A 22312-nucleotide genomic window follows, 5' to 3' on the forward strand; every position below is an offset into this window, starting at 1 on the left:
AGTCCTCATGTGCTCGCTGATGCTGGACAGCCAGGACAACACATGAGCAGGTTTTGTCAAACAGAAGCAGAGACAGCAGGCACACCACATTGAAACAAGGGCTGCCTGGTCCTCATGTGCTCGCTGATGCTGGACAGCCAGGACAACACATGAGCAGGTTTTGTCACAGGGATAGAAGCAGAGACAGCAGGCACACCACATTGAAACAAGGGCTGCCTGGTCCTCATGTGCTCGCTGATGCTGGACAGCCAGGACAACATATGAGCAGGTTTTGTCAGAGGGATAGAAGCAGAGACAGCAGGCACACCACATTGAAACAAGGGCTGCGTGGTCCTCATGTGCTCGCTGATGCTGGACAGCCAGGACAACATAAGAGCAGGTTTTGTCACAGGGATAGAAGCAGAGACAGCAGGCACACCACATTGAAACAAGGGCTGCCTGGTCCTCATGTGCTCGCTGATGCTGGACAGCCAGGACAACACATGAGCAGGTTTTGTCAGAGGGATAGAAGCAGAGACAGCAGGCACACCACATTGAAACAAGGGCTGCGTGGTCCTCATGTGCTCGCTGATGCTGGACAGCCAGGACAACACATGAGCAGGTTTTGTCACAGGGATAGAAGCAGAGACAGCAGGCACACCACATTGAAACAAGGGCTGCGTGGTCCTCATGTGCTCGCTGATGCTGGACAGCCAGGACAACATATGAGCAGGTTTTGTCACAGGGATAGAAGCAGAGACAGCAGGCACACCACATTGAAACAAGGGCTGCGTGGTCATCGTGTGCTCGCTGATGCTGGACAGCCAGGACAACACATGAGCAGGTTTTGTCAAACAGAAGCAGAGACAGCAGGCACACCACATTGAAACAAGGGCTGCGTGGTCATCATGTGCTCGCTGATGCTGGACATCCAGGACAACACATGAGCAGGTTTTGTCAAACAGAAGCAGAGACAGCAGGCACACCACATTGAAACAAGGGCTGCCTAGTCCTCATGTGCTCGCTGATGCTGGATAGCCAGGACAACACATGAGCAGGTTTTGTCACAGGGATAGAAGCAGAGACAGCAGGCACACCACATTGAAACAAGGGCTGCGTGGTCATCATGTGCTCGCTGATGCTGGACAGCCAGGACAACATATGAGCAGGTTTTGTCAGAGGGATAGAAGCAGAGACAGCAGGCACACCACATTGAAACAAGGGCTGCGTGGTCCTCATGTGCTCGCTGATGCTGGACAGCCAGGACAACACATGAGCAGGTTTTGTCAAACAGAAGCAGAGACAGCAGGCACACCACATTGAAACAAGGGCTGCGTGGTCATCATGTGCTCGCTGATGCTGGACAGCCAGGACAACACATGAGCAGGTTTTGTCAAACAGAAGCAGAGACAGCAGGCACACCACATTGAAACAAGGGCTGCATGGTCCTCGTGTGCTCGCTGATGCTGGACAGCCAGGACAACACATGAGCAGGTTTTGTCACAGAGATAGAAGCAGAGACAGCAGGCACACCACATTGAAACAAGGGCTGCCTGGTCCTCATGTGCTCGCTGATGCTGGGCAGCCAGGACAACACATGAGCAGGTTTTGTCAGAGGGATAGAAGCAGAGACAGCAGGCACACCACATTGAAACAAGGGCTGCGTGGTCCTCATGTGCTCGCTGATGCTGGACAGCCAGGACAACACATGAGCAGGTTTTGTCAAACAGAAGCAGAGACAGCAGGCACACCACATTGAAACAAGGGCTGCGTGGTCCTCATGTGCTCGCTGATGCTGGACAGCCAGGACAACACATGAGCAGGTTTTGTCAAACAGAAGCAGAGACAGCAGGCACACCACATTGAAACAAGGGCTGCGTGGTCCTCATGTGCTCGCTGATGCTGGACAGCCAGGACAACACATGAGCAGGTTTTGTCACAGGGATAGAAGCAGAGACAGCAGGCACACCACATTGAAACAAGGGCTGCGTGGTCCTCATGTGCTCGCTGATGCTGGACAGCCAGGACAACACATGAGCAGGTTTTGTCACAGGGATAGAAGCAGAGACAGCAGGCACACCACATTGAAACAAGGGCTGCCTGGTCCTCATGTGCTCGCTGATGCTGGACAGCCAGGACAACACATGAGCAGGTTTTGTCACAGGGATAGAAGCAGAGACAGCAGGCACACCACATTGAAACAAGGGCTGCCTGGTCCTCATGTGCTCGCTGATGCTGGACAGCCAGGACAACACATGAGCAGGTTTTGTCAAACAGAAGCAGAGACAGCAGGCACACCACATTGAAACAAGGGCTGCGTGGTCCTCGTGTGCTCGCTGATGCTGGACAGCCAGGACAACACATGAGCAGGTTTTGTCAAACAGAAGCAGAGACAGCAGGCACACCACATTGAAACAACCTTGAGAACTTGTGACTTCGGTCCTGACGATGAGCAACTCCAACTGACACCACACATGTGACTCCTTACTAAGTATGAATTGTTTTAGTTATGTTGTAAAACTCAAAGTCGTTGCTTGGAGTGATGACTGAAGAATCCTTTTAGATGGAAACACTATTACTCCTGGTGCAAGGCACGAAACAGGAAGTACTTTTTCAATCCGCAGCACCATCAGTGAGCAAACTCCCCCCAAAAATGGTGCTATAGCACAAACAATGACGCACCATTTCAGTGTCTTCTTCCGTGTTATTTCAAAACTATTTGTTGAATTAAAACTATGTTGGCAGTTAGCTTATTAGCTAATGCTAACAACACTAGCTTGATCACATTGCGATAGCATGCACAAATATGCATTAAAGGCCTACTGAGAGCCACAACTAGCGACCACGCAGTCTGATAGTTTATATATCAATGATGAAATATTAACATTGCAACACATGCCAATACGCCCGCTTTAGTTTACTGAATTACAATTTTAAATTTCCCGCGGACTTTCTTGTTGAAAACGTCGCGGAATGATGACGCGTATGTTGACGCGTGTTTGTGACGTCTCGGGTTGTAGCGGACATATTGGCCCAGCACCACACACGGCTAAAAGTCGTCTATTTTCATCGCATAATTACACAGTAATTTGGACATCTGTGTTGCTGAATCTGTTGCAATTTGTTCAATTAATAATGGAGACATCAAAGAAGAATGCTGTTAGTGGAAAGTGGTGGATTGCAGCTGCCTTTAGCACCGAAACACAGCCGGTGTTTTTTTGTTTGTTGTGAAGCTTTAACACAGAGCGGTCAAGCCAACATGTTTCTCTACGTCTACCAGCAAGTTTTTGGATGGGAACATTGTGATATTAAGTCGGCTCTTACGGGAGACTTGAGTGGAATATGTGACCTCCTCCTGCAGCTCAAAAAGACAGCTGTGATCTTGGCTCCTCGGCTTCTCTCAGAGACACTGGCGTTCACCCCAGCCATCCGACTTTCAGGTATGACTTTACAATCTCACTAAAACACTATTAAAACAATAAGCAGAATAAGTTTCCAGAATCATCCTAGTAAATATGTCTAATTACATCTGAAATGCTCCCACTGCCGCCGCCTGCAGCCGTCACCTTTTTTTTTTTTTTTTTTGTGCTTCACTCTAACTTTCCTCATCCACAAATCTTTCATCCTCGCTCAAATTAATGGGGAAATTGTCGCTTTCTCGGTCCGAATAGCTCTTGCTGCTGGAGTCTATGATTATAAACAATGTTCAGATGTGAGGAGTCCTACAACCCGTGACGTCACGTGCACATCGTCTGCTACTTCCGCTACAGGCAAGGCTTTTTTATTAGCGACCAAAATTTGCAAACTTTATCGTGGATGTTCTCTACTAAATCCTTTTAGCAAAAATATGGCAATATGGTGAAATGATGAAGTATGACACATAGAATGGAGCTGCTATCCCCGTTTAAATAAGAACATCTCATTTCAGTAGGCCTTTAACATCACACATGGGACCCTTTAGTAAGTATGCATTGTTTTAGTTATATTGTAAAACTTACAAACATTGCTTGGAGTAATGAAGTGAAGACTCTCCTAGTCAGTCTAGTGTTTGTACTTCCTGTAAGTGAAGACTCTCCTAGTCAGTCTAGTGTTTGTACTTCCTGTAAGTGAAGACTCTCCTAGTCAGTCTAGTGTTTGTACTTCCTGTAAGTGAAGACTCTTCTAGTCAGTCTAGTGTTTGTACTTCCTGTAAGTGAAGACTCTTGTAGTCAGTCTAGTGTTTGTACTTCCTGTAAGTGAAGACTCTTGTAGTCAGTCTAGTGTTTGTACTTCCTGTAAGTGAAGACTCTCCTAGTCAGTCTAGTGTTTGTACTTCCTGTAAGTGAAGACTCTCGTAGTCAGTCTAGTGTTTGTACTTCCTGTAAGTGAAGACTCTTGTAGTCAGTCTAGTGTTTGTACTTCCTGTAAGTGAAGACTCTTGTATTGAGACCACCTGAGACGTTGCAGTGTGGTCCCTAAAGTGTGTGTTTCTAGTCACCTGGTACCAGCTGTAGGCTCGATCAGAAGGGTTGATGAGCAAGGTGATGATCTTGGCTTTGGGCAGCAGAGCAGCAGAGCGCCGCGGGGACTCCTCGGAGGGGAAGTAGTTTGCACTTTTCTCAAAGAGGAAGTCGGTGCTGACGTTGGAGGGCACAGGGAAGAAGTCCATGTACCTGGCGCCAGGAACACACACATTTGTGTTTTCTTTGGAAGCTCACATTCATAATGGGACACATCTCTGTATGCTCTGGAGCATAATTTGCGTAGATCATCAAGTAGTAGACGGCACAACACTAGCAAGGTTGTGCTAGCGCTCAGTCAGCATTATTGCTGCTGATTGTTAACAACACACCTTCCCAAGCGCACATTAACTTCATACAAAGCAATTACTGCAGCATATTTGGCAAGTGATTCCAGAAGTACACCAGGAGGTTGCCTACAGCCACAGCTGTTCATGCCAGTGTCTTTTCTTGATGTGGCGTTAATGCTAAACCTCTGTGGTTATTTTCTTTTGTAAAGCACGCGCCCGCCAACTAGAGGAGACTGTTGTTGATGAAACACAGAAGCTGATCACAGCTTTGAATATTTCTAAATCAGGATTAATCACAGGTTGGAATGTGGATTATTCCAATAATCGCAGGTTTGTATGTAAATTAATGACTATCAGTGACATATTTTATGTGTATTAATGACTATTAATCACAGGTTTGTAAGTGGGATTAATTCCAATAATCGCAGGTTTGTATGTGGATTAATGACTATTAATCAGAGGTTGGAATGTGGATTATTCCAATAATCGCAGGTTTGTATGTAAATTAATGACTATCAGTGACATATTTTATGTGTATTAATGACATTAATCACAGGTTTGTAAGTGGGATTAATTCCAATAATCGCAGGTTTGTATATGGATTAATGACTATTAATCAGAGGTTGGAATGTGGATTATTCCAATAATCGCAGGTTTGTATGTAAATTAATGACTATCAGTGACATATTTTATGTGTATTAATGACATTAATCACAGGTTTGTAAGTGGGATTAATTCCAATAATCGCAGGTTTGTATGTGGATTAATGACTATTAATCAGAGGTTGGAATGTGGATTATTCCAATAATCGCAGGTTTGTATGTAAATTAATGACTATCAGTGACATATTTTATGTGTATTAATGACTATTAATCACAGGTTGGAATGTGGATTATTCCAATAATCGCAGGTTTGTATGTGGATTAATGACTATTAAACGCAGGTTTGTATGTGGATTAATGACTATTAATCAGAGGTTGGAATGTGGATTATTCCAATAATCGCAGGTTTGTATGTGGATTAATGACTATTAATCAGAGGTTGGAATGTGGATTATTCCAATAATCGCAGGTTTGTATGTGGATTAATGACTATTAATCAGAGGTTGGAATGTGGATTATTCCAATAATCGCAGGTTTGTATGTAAATTAATGACTATCAATGACATATTTTATGTGTATTAATGACTATTAATCACAGGTTTGTAAGTGGGATTAATTCCAATAATCGCAGGTTTGTATGTGGATTAATGACTATTAATCACAGGTTGGAATGTGGATTATTCCAATAATCGCAGGTTTGTATGTAAATTAATGACTATCAGTGACATATTTTATGTGTATTAATGACTATTAATCACAGGTTGGAATGTGGATTATTCCAATAATCGCAGGTTTGTATGTGGATTAATGACTATTAAACGCAGGTTTGTATGTGGATTAATGACTATTAATCAGAGGTTGGAATGTGGATTATTCCAATAATCGCAGGTTTGTATGTGGATTAATGACTATTAAACGCAGGTTTGTATGTGGATTAATGACTATTAATCAGAGGTTGGAATGTGGATTATTCCAATAATCGCAGGTTTGTATGTAAATTAATGACTATCAGTGACATATTTTATGTGTATTAATGACTATTAATCACAGGTTGGAATGTGGATTATTCCAATAATCGCAGGTTTGTATGTAAATTAATGACTATCAATGACATATTTTATGTGTATTAATGACATTAATCACAGGTTTGTAAGTGGGATTAATTCCAATAATCGCAGGTTTGTATGTGGATTAATGACTATTAATCAGAGGTTGGAATGTGGATTATTCCAATAATCGCAGGTTTGTATGTAAATTAATGACTATCAGTGACATATTTTATGTGTATTAATGACTATTAATCACAGGTTGGAATGTGGATTATTCCAATAATCGCAGGTTTGTATGTGGATTAATGACTATTAAACGCAGGTTTGTATGTGGATTAATGACTATTAATCAGAGGTTGGAATGTGGATTATTCCAATAATCGCAGGTTTGTATGTGGATTAATGACTATTAAACGCAGGTTTGTATGTGGATTAATGACTATTAATCAGAGGTTGGAATGTGGATTATTCCAATAATCGCAGGTTTGTATGTAAATTAATGACTATCAGTGACATATTTTATGTGTATTAATGACTATTAATCACAGGTTGGAATGTGGATTATTCCAATAATCGCAGGTTTGTATGTGGATTAATGACTATTAAACGCAGGTTTGTATGTGGATTTTTTCAATAATCGCAGGTTTGTATGTGGATTAATGACTATTAAACGCAGGTTTGTATGTGGATTATTTCAATAATCGCAGGTTTGTATGTGGATTAATGACTATTAAACGCAGGTTTGTATGTGGATTATTTCAATAATCGCAGGTTTGTATGTGGATTAATGACTATTAAACGCAGGTTTGTATGTGGATTATTTCAATAATCGCAGGTTTGTATGTGGATTAATGACTATTCAACGCAGGTTTGTATGTGGATTATTTCAATAATCGCAGGTTTGTATGTGGATTAATGACTATTAAACGCAGGTTTGTATGTGGATTATTTCAATAATCGCAGGTTTGTATGTGGATTAATGACTATTAATCACAGGTTGGAATGTGGATTATTCCAATAATCGCAGGTTTGTATGTAAATTAATGACTATCAGTGACATATTTTATGTGTATTAATGACTATTAATCACAGGTTGGAATGTGGATTATTCCAATAATCGCAGGTTTGTATGTGGATTAATGACTATTAAACGCAGGTTTGTATGTGGATTTTTTCAATAATCGCAGGTTTGTATGTGGATTAATGACTATTAAACGCAGGTTTGTATGTGGATTATTTCAATAATCGCAGGTTTGTATGTGCATTAATGACTATTAAACGCAGGTTTGTATGTGGATTATTTCAATAATCGCAGGTTTGTATGTGGATTAATGACTATTCAACGCAGGTTTGTATGTGGATTATTTCAATAATCGCAGGTTTGTATGTGGATTAATGACTATTAAACGCAGGTTTGTATGTGGATTATTTCAATAATCGCAGGTTTGTATGTGGATTAATGACTATTAAACGCAGGTTTGTATGTGGATTATTTCAATAATCGCAGGTTTGTATGTAAATTAATGACTATCAGTGACATATTTTATGTGTATTAATGACTATTAATCACAGGTTGGAATGTGGATTATTCCAATAATCGCAGGTTTGTATGTGGATTAATGACTATTAAACGCAGGTTTGTATGTGGATTATTTCAATAATCGCAGGTTTGTATGTAAATTAATGACTATCAGTGACATATTTTATGTGTATTAATGACTATTAATCACAGGTTGGAATGTGGATTATTCCAATAATCGCAGGTTTGTATGTGGATTAATGACTATTAAACGCAGGTTTGTATGTGGATTATTTCAATAATCGCAGGTTTGTATGTGGATTAATGACTATTAAACGCAGGTTTGTATGTGGATTATTTCAATAATCGCAGGTTTGTATGTAAATTAATGACTATCAGTGACATATTTTATGTGTATTAATGACTATTAATCACAGGTTGGAATGTGGATTATTCCAATAATCGCAGGTTTGTATGTGGATTAATGACTATTAAACGCAGGTTTGAATGTGGATTATTTCAATAATCGCAGGTTTGTATGTAAATTAATGACTATCAGTGACATATTTTATGTGTATTAATGACTATTAATCACAGGTTGGAATGTGGATTATTCCAATAATCGCAGGTTTGTATGTGGATTAATGACTATTAAACGCAGGTTTGTATGTGGATTATTTCAATAATCGCAGGTTTGTATGTGGATTAATGACTATTAAACGCAGGTTTGTATGTGGATTATTTCAATAATCGCAGGTTTGTATGTGGATTCATTACAATTAATGACATATTGTATGTGTATTAATGAATATTGATCACAGGTCTGTATGTGAAGTGAAGTGAATTATATTTATATAGCACTTTTCTCTAGTGACTCAAAGCGCTTTACATAGTGAAAGCCAATATCTAAATTACATTTAAACCATTCTGGGCGGCACTGGGAGCAGGTGGGTAAAGTGTCTTGCCCAAGGGCACAACGGCAGTGACTAGGATGCCAGAAGTGGGAATTGAACCTGCAACCCCCAAGTTGCTGGCACGGCCACTCTACCAACCGAGCTATGCCGCCCCATGTGGATTCATTACTATTGATCAGAGATTTTATGTGGATCAATGACTATTAATCACATATTTTATGTGGATTAATTATTATTAATCACAGGTTTGTATGTGGATTAATAACTATTAATCACATATTTTATGTGGATTAATGACTATTAATCACAGGTTTGTATGTGGATTAATGACTATTAATCACAGGTTTGTATGTGGATTAATGACTATTAATCACATATTTTATGTGGATTAATGACTATTAATCACAGGTTTGTATGTGGGTTAATGACTATTAATCACATATTTTATATGGATTAATGACTATTAATCACAGGTTTGTATGTGGGTTAATGACAATTAATCACATATTTTATGTGGATTAATGACTATTAATCACAGGTTTGTATGTGGGTTAATGACTATTAATCACATATTTTATGTGGATTAATGACTATTAATCACAGGTTTGTATGTGGATAAATGACTATTAATCACAGGTTTGCATGTGGATTAATCACAATTGGTCACATGTTTGAATGTGGATTACTCATGAGTGATTGCAGATTAAATTGTAGATTAGTCATGATTAATCACAGGTTGAGTGTATATCAATCATGATTATTCACAAGTTTAAAGGTGAAATGCTCTCGATTGAATCAATCACAGGTTTGACTGTGAATGACTGTGAATTTAAATATAGATTAGTCATGATTAATCACAAGTTTAAATATAGATTAGTCATGATTAATCACAGGTTTGAATGTGGATTAATCAAGATGAATTAATGGTTTGGTATTGGATTAATTACAATGAATCACTCCCTCACATAATTCAAATGATCTTCAAAGACCCCTTAGTTGGACAAGGGAGTGAAATGTGATTCATCTACCACATAGATGAACAAAATAGTTGATAGTGATTGATCACATGAATCAACATGTTATTTTCCCTGGAACTCAAACTAGTTTTGATTAATGTCTGCCTTGTCAGAAATCCTATCGTCCACCTGTGTGGGACACGGTGAGATGTGGTAATGTCGTCCACTTGTGTGGGACACGGTGAGATGTGGTAATAACGTCCACCTGTGTGGGACACGGTGAGATGTGGTAATATCGTCCACCTGTGTGGGACACGGTGAGATGTGGTAATAACGTCCACCTGTGTGGGACACGGTGAGATGTGGTAGTATCGTCCACCTGTGTGGGACACGGTGAGATGTGGTAATATCGTCCACTTGTGTGGGACATGGTGAGATGTGGTAATATCGTCCACCTGTGTGGGACACGGTGAGATGTGGTAATGTCGTCCACTTGTGTGGGACACGGTGAGATGTGGTAATAACGTCCACCTGTGTGGGACACGGTGAGATGTGGTAATATCGTCCACCTGTGTGGGACACGGTGAGATGTGGTAATAACGTCCACCTGTGTGGGACACGGTGAGATGTGGTAGTATCGTCCACCTGTGTGGGACACGGTGAGATGTGGTAATATCGTCCACTTGTGTGGGACATGGTGAGATGTGGTAATATCGTCCACTTGTGTGGGACACGGTGAGATGTGGTAATATCGTCCACCTGTGTGGGACACGGTGAGATGTGGTAATAACGTCCACCTGTGTGGGACACGGTGAGATGTGGTAGTATCGTCCACCTGTGTGGGACACGGTGAGATGTGGTAATATCGTCCACTTGTGTGGGACATGGTGAGATTTGGTAATATCGTCCACCTGTGTGGGACACGGTGAGATGTGGTAATATCGTCCACCTGTGTGGGACACGGTGAGATGTGGTGATATCGTCCACCTGTGTGGGACACGGTGAGATGTGGTAATATCGTCCACTTGTGTGGGACCCGGTGAGATGTGGTAATATCGTCCACCTGTGTGGGACCCGGTGAGATGTGGTAATATCGTCCACTTGTGTGGGACACGGTGAGATGTGGTAATATCGTCCACTTGTGTGGGACCCGGTGAGATGTGGTAATATCGTCCACCTGTGTGGGACACGGTGAGATGTGGTGATATCGTCCACCTGTGAGGGACCCGGTGAGATGTGGTAATATCGTCCACCTGTGTGGGACACGGTGAGATGTGGTAATATCGTCCACTTGTGTGGGACACGGTGAGATGTGGTAATATCGTCCACCTGTGTGGGACCCGGTGAGATGTCTTGATATCGTCCACCTGTGTGGGACCCGGTGAGATGTGGTGATATCGTCCACCTGTGTGGGACATGGTGAGATGTGGTGATATCGTCCACCTGTGTGGGACCTGGTGAGATGTGGTGATATCGTCCACCCGTGTGGGACCCAGTGAGATGTGGTAATATCGTCCACCCGTGTGGGACCCGGTGAGATGTGGTGATACCGTCCACCTGTGTGGGACATGGTGAGATGTGGTGATATCGTCCACCTGTGTGGGACCCGGTGAGATGTGGTGATATCGTCCACCCGTGTGGGACCCGGTGAGATGTGGTGATACCGTCCACCTGTGTGGGACACGGTGAGATGTGGTGATATCGTCCACCTGTGTGGGACCCGGTGAGATGTGGTGATATGGTCCACCCGTGTGGGACCCGGTGAGATGTGGTGATACCGTCCACCTGTGTGGGACACGGTGAGATTTGGTGATACCGTCCACCTGTGAGGGACCCGGTGAGATGTGGTAATATCGTCCACTTGTGTGGGACACGGTGAGATGTGGTAATATTGTCCACCTGTGTGGGACACGGTGAGATGTGGTAATATCGTCCACTTGTGTGGGACCCGGTGAGATGTGGTAATATCGTCCACCTGTGTGGGACCCGGTGAGATGTGGTAATATCGTCCACTTGTGTGGGACACGGTGAGATGTGGTAATATCGTCCACCTGTGTGGGACCCGGTGAGATGTCTTGATATCGTCCACCTGTGTGGGACCCGGTGAGATGTGGTGATATCGTCCACCTGTGTGGGACATGGTGAGATGTGGTGATATCGTCCACCTGTGTGGGACCTGGTGAGATGTGGTGATATCGTCCACCCGTGTGGGACCCAGTGAGATGTGGTAATATCGTCCACCCGTGTGGGACCCGGTGAGATGTGGTGATACCGTCCACCTGTGTGGGACATGGTGAGATGTGGTGATATCGTCCACCTGTGTGGGACCCGGTGAGATGTGGTAATATCGTCCACTTGTGTGGGACACGGTGAGATGTGGTAATATCGTCCACTTGTGTGGGACCCGGTGAGATGTGGTAATATCGTCCACCTGTGTGGGACACGGTGAGATGTGGTGATATCGTCCACCTGTGAGGGACCCGGTGAGATGTGGTAATATCGTCCACCTGTGTGGGACACGGTGAGATGTGGTAATATCGTCCACCTGTGTGGGACACGGTGAGATGTGGTGATATCGTCCACCTGTGAGGGACACGGTGAGATGTGGTAATATCATCCACCTGTGAGGGACCCGGTGAGATGTGGTAATATCGTCCACCTGTGTGGGACATGGTGAGATGTGGTAATATCGTCCACTTGTGTGGGACCCGGTGAGATGTGGTGATATCGTCCACCTGTGTGGGACACGGTGAGATGTGGTAATATCGTCCACCTGTGTGGGACCCGGTGAGATGTGGTGATATCGTCCACCTGTGTGGGACATGGTGAGATGTGGTGATATCGTCCACCTGTGTGGGACCTGGTGAGATGTGGTGATATCGTCCACCCGTGTGGGACACGGTGAGATGTGGTAATATCGTCCACCTGTGTGGGACACGGTGAGATGTGGTAATATCGTCCACCTGTGTGGGACACGGTGAGATGTGGTAATATCGTCCACTTGTGTGGGACACGGTGAGATGTGGTGATATCGTCCACCTGTGTGGGACACGGTGAGATGTTTTAATATCATCCACCTGTGTGGGACACGGTGAGATTTGGTAATATCGTCCACTTGTGTGGGACCCGGTGAGATGTGGTAATATCGTCCACCTGTGTGGGACCCGGTGAGATGTGGTGATATCGTCCACCTGTGTGGGACCCGGTGAGATGTGGTGATATCGTCCACCCGTGTGGGACCCGGTGAGATGTGGTGATATCGTCCACCTGTGTGGGACACGGTGAGATGTGGTGAAATCGTCCACTTGTGTGGGACCCGGTGAGATGTGGTGATATCGTCCACCTGTGTGGGACACGGTGAGAAGTGGTAATATCGTCCACTTGTGTGGGACACGGTGAGATGTGGTGATATCGTCCACTTGTGTGGGACCCGGTGAGATGTGGTGATATCGTCCACCTGTGTGGGACACGGTGAGATGTGGTGATATCGTCCACTTGTGTGGGACCCGGTGAGATGTGGTGATATCGTCCACCTGTGTGGGACACGGTGAGATGTGGTGATATCGTCCACCTGTGTGGGACACGGTGAGATGTGGTAATATCGTCCACCTGTGTGGGACACGGTGAGATGTGGTGATATCGTCCACTTGTGTGGGACACGGTGAGATGTGGTGATATCGTCCACTTGTGTGGGACCCGGTGAGATGTGGTGATATCGTCCACCTGTGTGGGACACGGTGAGATGTGGTAATATCGTCCACTTGTGTGGGACACGGTGAGATGTGGTGATATCGTCCACTTGTGTGGGACCCGGTGAGATGTGGTGATATCGTCCACCTGTGTGGGACATGGTGAGATGTGGTGATATCGTCCACCTGTGTGGGACCTGGTGAGATGTGGTGATATCGTCCACCCGTGTGGGACATGGTGAGATGTGGTAATATCGTCCACCTGTGTGGGACACGGTGAGATGTGGTAATATCGTCCACCTGTGTGGGACATGGTGAGATGTGGTAATATCGTCCACTTGTGTGGGACCCGGTGAGATGTGGTGATATCGTCCACCTGTGTGGGACACGGTGAGATGTGGTAATATCGTCCACCCGTGTGGGACCCGGTGAGATGTGGTGATACCGTCCACCTGTGTGGGACATGGTGAGATGTGGTGATATCGTCCACCTGTGTGGGACCCGGTGAGATGTGGTAATATCGTCCACTTGTGTGGGACACGGTGAGATGTGGTAATATCGTCCACTTGTGTGGGACCCGGTGAGATGTGGTAATATCGTCCACCTGTGTGGGACACGGTGAGATGTGGTGATATCGTCCACCTGTGAGGGACCCGGTGAGATGTGGTAATATCGTCCACCTGTGTGGGACACGGTGAGATGTGGTAATATCGTCCACCTGTGTGGGACACGGTGAGATGTGGTGATATCGTCCACCTGTGAGGGACACGGTGAGATGTGGTAATATCATCCACCTGTGAGGGACCCGGTGAGATGTGGTAATATCGTCCACCTGTGTGGGACATGGTGAGATGTGGTAATATCGTCCACTTGTGTGGGACCCGGTGAGATGTGGTGATATCGTCCACCTGTGTGGGACACGGTGAGATGTGGTAATATCGTCCACCTGTGTGGGACCCGGTGAGATGTGGTGATATCGTCCACCTGTGTGGGACATGGTGAGATGTGGTGATATCGTCCACCTGTGTGGGACCTGGTGAGATGTGGTGATATCGTCCACCCGTGTGGGACACGGTGAGATGTGGTAATATCGTCCACCTGTGTGGGACACGGTGAGATGTGGTAATATCGTCCACCTGTGTGGGACACGGTGAGATGTGGTAATATCGTCCACTTGTGTGGGACACGGTGAGATGTGGTGATATCGTCCACCTGTGTGGGACACGGTGAGATGTTTTAATATCATCCACCTGTGTGGGACACGGTGAGATTTGGTAATATCGTCCACTTGTGTGGGACCCGGTGAGATGTGGTAATATCGTCCACCTGTGTGGGACCCGGTGAGATGTGGTGATATCGTCCACCTGTGTGGGACCCGGTGAGATGTGGTGATATCGTCCACCCGTGTGGGACCCGGTGAGATGTGGTGATATCGTCCACCTGTGTGGGACACGGTGAGATGTGGTGAAATCGTCCACTTGTGTGGGACCCGGTGAGATGTGGTGATATCGTCCACCTGTGTGGGACACGGTGAGAAGTGGTAATATCGTCCACTTGTGTGGGACACGGTGAGATGTGGTGATATCGTCCACTTGTGTGGGACCCGGTGAGATGTGGTGATATCGTCCACCTGTGTGGGACACGGTGAGATGTGGTGATATCGTCCACTTGTGTGGGACCCGGTGAGATGTGGTGATATCGTCCACCTGTGTGGGACACGGTGAGATGTGGTGATATCGTCCACCTGTGTGGGACACGGTGAGATGTGGTAATATCGTCCACCTGTGTGGGACACGGTGAGATGTGGTGATATCGTCCACTTGTGTGGGACACGGTGAGATGTGGTGATATCGTCCACTTGTGTGGGACCCGGTGAGATGTGGTGATATCGTCCACCTGTATGGGACACGGTGAGATGTGGTAATATCGTCCACTTGTGTGGGACACGGTGAGATGTGGTGATATCGTCCACTTGTGTGGGACCCGGTGAGATGTGGTGATATCGTCCACCTGTGTGGGACATGGTGAGATGTGGTGATATCGTCCACCTGTGTGGGACCTGGTGAGATGTGGTGATATCGTCCACCCGTGTGGGACATGGTGAGATGTGGTAATATCGTCCACCTGTGTGGGACACGGTGAGATGTGGTAATATCGTCCACCTGTGTGGGACACGGTGAGATGTGGTAATATTGTCCACTTGTGTGGGACACGGTGAGATGTGGTGATATCGTCCACCTGTGTGGGACACGGTGAGATGTTTTAATATCATCCACCTGTGTGGGACACGGTGAGATGTGGTAATATCGTCCACTTGTGTGGGACCCGGTGAGATGTGGTAATATCGTCCACCTGTGTGGGACCCGGTGAGATGTGGTGATATCGTCCACCTGTGTGGGACCCGGTGAGATGTGGTGATATCGTCCACCCGTGTGGGACCCGGTGAGATGTGGTGATATCGTCCACCTGTGTGGCACACGGTGAGATGTGGTGATATCGTCCACCTGTGTGGGACACGGTGAGATGTGGTAATATCGTCCACCTGTGTGGGACACGGTGAGATGTGGTGATATCGTCCACCTGTGTGGGACACGGTGAGATGTGGTAATATTGTCCACCTGTGTGGGACACGGTGAGATGTGGTGATATCGTCCACCTGTGTGGGACACGGTGAGATGTGGTAATATCGTCCACCTGTGTGGGACCCGGTGAGATGTGGTGATATCGTCCACCTGTGTGGGACCCGGTGAGATGTGGTGATATCGTCCACCCGTGTGGGACCCGGTGAGATGTGGTGATATCGTCCACCTGTGTGGGACACGGTGAGATGTGGTAATATCGTCCACCTGTGTGGCACACGGTGAGATGATGTGATATCGTCCACCTGTGTGGGACACGGTGAGATGTGGTAATATCGTCCACCTGTGTGGCACACGGTGAGATGTGGTAATATCGTCCACCTGTGTGGCACACGGTGAGATGTGGTGATATCGTCCACCTGTGTGGGACACGGTGAGATGTGGTAATATCGTCCACCTGTGTGGGACATGGTGAGATGTGGTGATATCGTCCACCCGTGTGGGACCCGGTGAGATGTGGTGATATCGTCCACCCGTGTGGGACCCGGTGAGATGTGGTGATATCGTCCTCACCAGTCGATGCCTTTGTGGTAGTTGTCGGTGTTGAAGAAGTGCACCTCCTCATAAGTCTTGGGACGGGGGAAGTTGCTGGAGACGGAGGGATGCATGAGGAGGAAGAGATAAAGTGCGGTGGTCCCTGCAAGAAAGGGGCGTGGTTAAGGTTGAGGAGTGGCAGGTGAAGTCACCTGATGATCTGATGGTCACATGGTTCCAATTTGTCAGCATTTGTTCATGCTCTCATGGAGGCCACGCCTCTATGACATCACCAGTCTTTGAATCGGAGCTGCTGGGAGCTGTTGCTATAGTAACCGGCCCTCGGCTGAGTGTTTTGGTTTCTTTAAAAGAAGAGAAAGTTCAGTTTGCACACTACTTTAAAGTCTGTTGACTTTTATGCTAGTGTTTTTTCCTTTTGCACCATGACTAGGGAAGGTTGTTAGGATTGTGCCATATAAGTAAATGCTGTGCTGCAATTACGTAAGTGCTCCAGGTAATCCACTCACATTGTCCACAAACTAGCAGCACATAGTAGCATTCACAGACTACTTTTTAGCTGAGGACCAGGTCAGGCTGAGTAGATGAGGACCAGGTCAGGCTGGATAAATGAGGACTAGGTTAGGCTGAGTAGATGAGGACTAGGTCAAGCTGAGCAGATGAGGACTAGGTCAGGGTGAGTAGATGAGGACTAGGTCAGGCTGGATAAATGAGGACTAGGTTAGGCTGAGTAGATGAGGACTAGGTCAGGCTGGATAGATGAGGACTAGGTCAGGCTGAGCAGATGAGGACCAGGTCAGGCTGAGTAGATGAGGACCAGGTCAGGGTGAGTAGATGAGGACCAGGTCAGGCTGAATAAATGAGGACTAGGTCAGGCTGAATAAATGAGGACTAGGTCAGGCTGAATAAATGAGGACTAGGTCAGGCTGAATAAATGAGGACTAGGTCAGGCTGAGTAGATGAGGACCAGGTCAGGGTGAGTAGATGAGGACCAGGTCAGGCTGAATAAATGAGGACTAGGTCAGGCTGAGCAGATGAGGACTAGGTCAGGTGGAATAAATGAGGACTAGGTCAGGCTGAATAGATGAGGACTAGGTCAGGCTGGATAAATGAGGACTAGGTCAGGGTGAGTAGATGAGGACTAGGTCAGGCTGAGTAGATGAGGACCAGGTCAGGCTGGATAGATGAGGACCAGGTCAGGGTGAGTAGATGAGGACCAGGTCAGGCTGAATAAATGAGGACTAGGTCAGGCTGAGTAGATGAGGACTAGGTCAGGCTGGATAAATGAGGACTAGGTCAGGCTGGATAAATGAGGACTAGGTCAGGGTGAGTAGATGAGGACTAGGTCAGGTTGAATAAATGAGGACTAGGTCAGGGTGAGTAGATGAGGACTAGGTCAGGCTGGATAAATGAGGACTAGGTTAGGCTGAGTAGATGAGGACTAGGTTAGGCTGAGTAGATGAGGACTAGGTCAGGCTGAGTAGATGAGGACCAGGTCAGGCTGGATAGATGAGGACCAGGTCAGGGTGAGTAGATGAGGACTAGGTCAGGCTGAATAGATGAGGACTAGGTCAGGCTGGATAAATGAGGACTAGGTCAGGCTGAGTAGATGAGGACCAGGTCAGGGTGAGTAGATGAGGACTAGGTCAGGCTGAATAGATGAGGACTAGGTCAGGGTGAGTAGATGAGGACTAGGTCAGGTTGAATAAATGAGGACTAGGTCAGGGTGAGTAGATGAGGACTAGGTCAGGCTGAGCAGATGAGGACTAGGTCAGGCTGAGTAGATGAGGACCAGGTCAGGCTGGATAGATGAGGACCAGGTCAGGGTGAGTAGATGAGGACCAGGTCAGGCTGAGTAGATGAGGACCAGGTCAGGCTGGATAGATGAGGACCAGGTCAGGGTGAGTAGATGAGGACCAGGTCAGGCTGAGTAGATGAGGACCAGGTCAGGCTGAATAAATGAGGACTAGGTCAGGCTGAGTAGATGAGGACCAGGTCAGGTTGAATAAATGAGGACTAGGTCAGGGTGAGTAGATGAGGACTAGGTCAGGCTGAATAAATGAGGACTAGGTCAGGCTGAGCAGATGAGGACTAGGTCAGGCTGAGCAGATGAGGACTAGGTCAGGCTGAGCAGATGAGGACTAGGTCAGGCTGAGCAGATGAGGACTAGGTCAGGTTGAATAAATGAGGACTAGGTCAGGCTGAGCAGATGAGGACTAGGTCAGGCTGAGCAGATGAGGACTAGGTCAGGCTGAGCAGATGAGGACTAGGTCAGGTGGAATAAATGAGGACCAGGTCAGGTTGAATAAATGAGGACTAGGTCAGGCTGAGCAGATGAGGACTAGGTCAGGTGGAATAAATGAGGACTAGGTCAGGCTGAGTAGATGAGGACCAGGTCAGGCTGGATAGATGAGGACTAGGTCAGGCTGAGCAGATGAGGACTAGGTCAGGCTGAGCAGATGAGGACTAGGTCAGGCTGAGCAGATGAGGACTAGGTCAGGTGGAATAAATGAGGACCAGGTCAGGTTGAATAAATGAGGACTAGGTCAGGCTGAGCAGATGAGGACTAGGTCAGGTGGAATAAATGAGGACTAGGTCAGGCTGAGCAGATGAGGACCAGGTCAGGGTGAGTAGATGAGGACTAGGTCAGGTTGAATAAATGAGGACCAGGTCAGGCTGAGTAGATGAGGACTAGGTCAGGCTGAGTAGATGAGGACCAGGTCAGGCTGGATAGATGAGGACCAGGTCAGGGTGAGTAGATGAGGACCAGGTCAGGCTGAATAAATGAGGACTAGGTCAGGCTGAGCAGATGAGGACTAGGTCAGGTTGAATAAATGAGGACTAGGTCAGGCTGAGCAGATGAGGACTAGGTCAGGTTGAATAAATGAGGACTAGGTCAGGCTGAGCAGATGAGGACTAGGTCAGGGTGAGTAGATGAGACTAGGTCAGGCTGGATAAATGAGGACTAGGTCAGGCTGAGTAGATGAGGACTAGGTCAGGTTGAATAAATGAGGACTAGGTCAGGGTGAGTAGATGAGGACTAGGTCAGGCTGGATAAATGAGGACTAGGTTAGGCTGAGTAGATGAGGACTAGGTCAGGCTGAGCAGATGAGGACTAGGTCAGGCTGGATAGATGAGGACCAGGTCAGGGTGAGTAGATGAGGACCAGGTCAGGCTGAGTAGATGAGGACCAGGTCAGGCTGGATAGATGAGGACCAGGTCAGGGTGAGTAGATGAGGACCAGGTCAGGGTGAGTAGATGAGGACAGGTCAGGCTGAGTAGATGAGGACCAGGTCAGGCTGGATAAATGAGGACTAGGTCAGGGTGAGTAGATGAGGACTAGGTCAGGTTGAATAAATGAGGACTAGGTCAGGGTGAGTAGATGAGGACTAGGTCAGGCTGGATAAATGAGGACTAGGTCAGGCTGAATAGATGAGGACTAGGTCAGGGTGAGTAGATGAGGACTAGGTCAGGCTGGATAAATGAGGACTAGGTTAGGCTGAGTAGATGAGGACTAGGTCAGGCTGAGTAGATGAGGACCCAGGTCAGGCTGGATAGATGAGGACCAGGTCAGGGTGAGTAGATGAGGACCAGGTCAGGCTGGATAAATGAGGACTAGGTCAGGCTGAGTAGATGAGGACCAGGTCAGGCTGGATAAATGAGGACTAGGTCAGGCTGAGTAGATGAGGACTAGGTCAGGTTGAATAAATGAGGACTAGGTCAGGGTGAGTAGATGAGGACTAGGTCAGGCTGGATAAATGAGGACTAGGTTAGGCTGAGTAGATGAGGACTAGGTCAGGCTGAATAGATGAGGACTAGGTCAGGGTGAGTAGACGAGGACTAGGTCAGGCTGGATAAATGAGGACTAGGTCAGGCTGAGTAGATGAGGACTAGGTCAGGCTGGATAAATGAGGACTAGGTCAGGCTGAGTAGATGAGGACTAGGTCAGGCTGAGTAGAAAAGTAAGCACTGACCAAATATACCGTGTAGAGAGTGACTTCTAAATAACGCAATGAAGAGAAATGTACACACAGTTGTGTTGTGCTAAAATAAACTCAAGTAATAAAAACTATGTGGAGCTGAACTGGGAAGAAAATTAAAGTCGGTCATAATTTTTGCGCTTATGAGACTTCTTTATGATTTTAGCTTCAGACTTCTTCTTTCCTTTTTACTGTTTTAAACATACATAGAAACACAACAGAAATAGTTTGCTTACAGGGGACTTACCTGTTTTCTGTGGTCCAACCACCAAGAACTTGGGCAGCCTGTCGCAGGTCTTCTCCTTAGACCAGATGTCTTTATGTCGCTTGTCGTCACAAGGATTCTAAAGCAGAACAACATAGTCGTCACAAGGATTCTAAAGCAGAACAACAGAGGATCTTCAAGTCAAAGATCATCTATGTGCCAGGAGTGTTGCTTCTCATACTGACTTCTAAACTAGCATCTTACTTTCCTATGGCCATGTTGTTTGTAGGTGCAAACACACATTAGTCAAGAGGACTACTGGACCGCCCTATGGTCATGTTGTTTGTAGGTGCAAACACACATTAGTCAAGAGGACTACTGGACCGCCCTATGGCCATGTTGTTTGTAGGTGCAAACACACATTAGTCAAGAGGACTACTGGACCGCCCTATGGTCATGTTGTTTGTAGGTGCAAACACACATTAGTCAAGAGGACTACTGGACCGCCCTATGGCCATGTTGTTTGTAGGTGCAAACACACATTAGTCAAGAGGACTACTGGACCGCCCTATGGCCATGTTGTTTGTAGTGCAAACACACATTAGTCAAGAGGACTACTGGACCGCCCTATGGCCATGTTGTTTGTAGGTGCAAACACACATTAGTCAAGAGGACTACTGGACCGCCCTATGGCCATGTTGTTTGGAGGTGCAAACACACATTAGTCAAGAGGACTACTGGACCCGCCCTATGGCCATGTTGTTTGGAGGTGCAAACACACATTAGTCAAGAGGACTACTGGACCGCCCTATGGCCATGTTGTTTGTAGGTGCAAACACACATTAGTCAAGAGGACTACTGGACCGCCCTATGGCCATGTTGTTTGTAGGTGCAAACACACATTAGTCAAGAGGACTACTGGACCGCCCTATGGCCATGTTGTTTGTAGGTGCAAACACACATTAGTCAAGAGGACTACTGGACCGCCCCTATGGCCATGTTGTTTGTAGGTGCAAACACACATTAGTCAAGAGGACTACTGGACCGCCCTATGGCCATGTTGTTTGTAGGTGCAAACACACATTAGTCAAGAGGACTACTGGACCGCCCTATGGTCATGTTGTTTGTAGGTGCAAACACACATTAGTCAAGAGGACTACTGGACCGCCCTATGGCCATGTTGTTTGTAGGTGCAAACACACATTAGTCAAGAGGACTACTGGACCGCCCTATGGTCATGTTGTTTGTAGGTGCAAACACACATTAGTCAAGAGGACTACTGGACCGCCCTATGGCCATGTTGTTTGTAGGTGCAAACACACATTAGTCAAGAGGACTACTGGACCGCCCTATGGTCATGTTGTTTGTAGGTGCAAACACACATTAGTCAAGAGGGACTACTGGACCGCCCTATGGCCATGTTGTTTGTAGGTGCAAACACACATTAGTCAAGAGGACTACTGGACCGCCCTATGGCCATGTTGTTTGTAGGTGCAAAC

At 46.4% G+C, this 22312-nt stretch overlaps 1 protein-coding gene across 2 annotated transcripts in view; it reads right to left on the reverse strand.

Moving 5' to 3' along the window:
• The window catches only part of LOC133563591 (bifunctional heparan sulfate N-deacetylase/N-sulfotransferase 4-like), a 34101-nt gene extending 12926 nt beyond the window's left edge, over positions 1-21175 (reverse strand). Inside the window, exons 1-3 of one of the 2 annotated variants that reach the window (XM_061917836.1) lie at positions 20856-21175; positions 16650-16773; positions 4457-4631 (exon numbers count right to left, since the gene is read on the reverse strand). In XM_061917836.1, the coding sequence (XP_061773820.1) occupies positions 4457-4631; positions 16650-16744 (270 nt within the window). In that variant the 5' untranslated portion in view covers positions 16745-16773; positions 20856-21175. The remainder of the gene's footprint in view (positions 1-4456; positions 4632-16649; positions 16774-20855) is intronic. The other variant, XM_061917915.1, reaches the window with a different exon arrangement.
• Positions 21176-22312: the final 1137 nt, after the last annotated feature.

Source organism: Nerophis ophidion, linkage group LG01, assembly GCF_033978795.1.
Source record: "Nerophis ophidion isolate RoL-2023_Sa linkage group LG01, RoL_Noph_v1.0, whole genome shotgun sequence".
Taxonomy (NCBI): domain Eukaryota; kingdom Metazoa; phylum Chordata; class Actinopteri; order Syngnathiformes; family Syngnathidae; genus Nerophis; species Nerophis ophidion.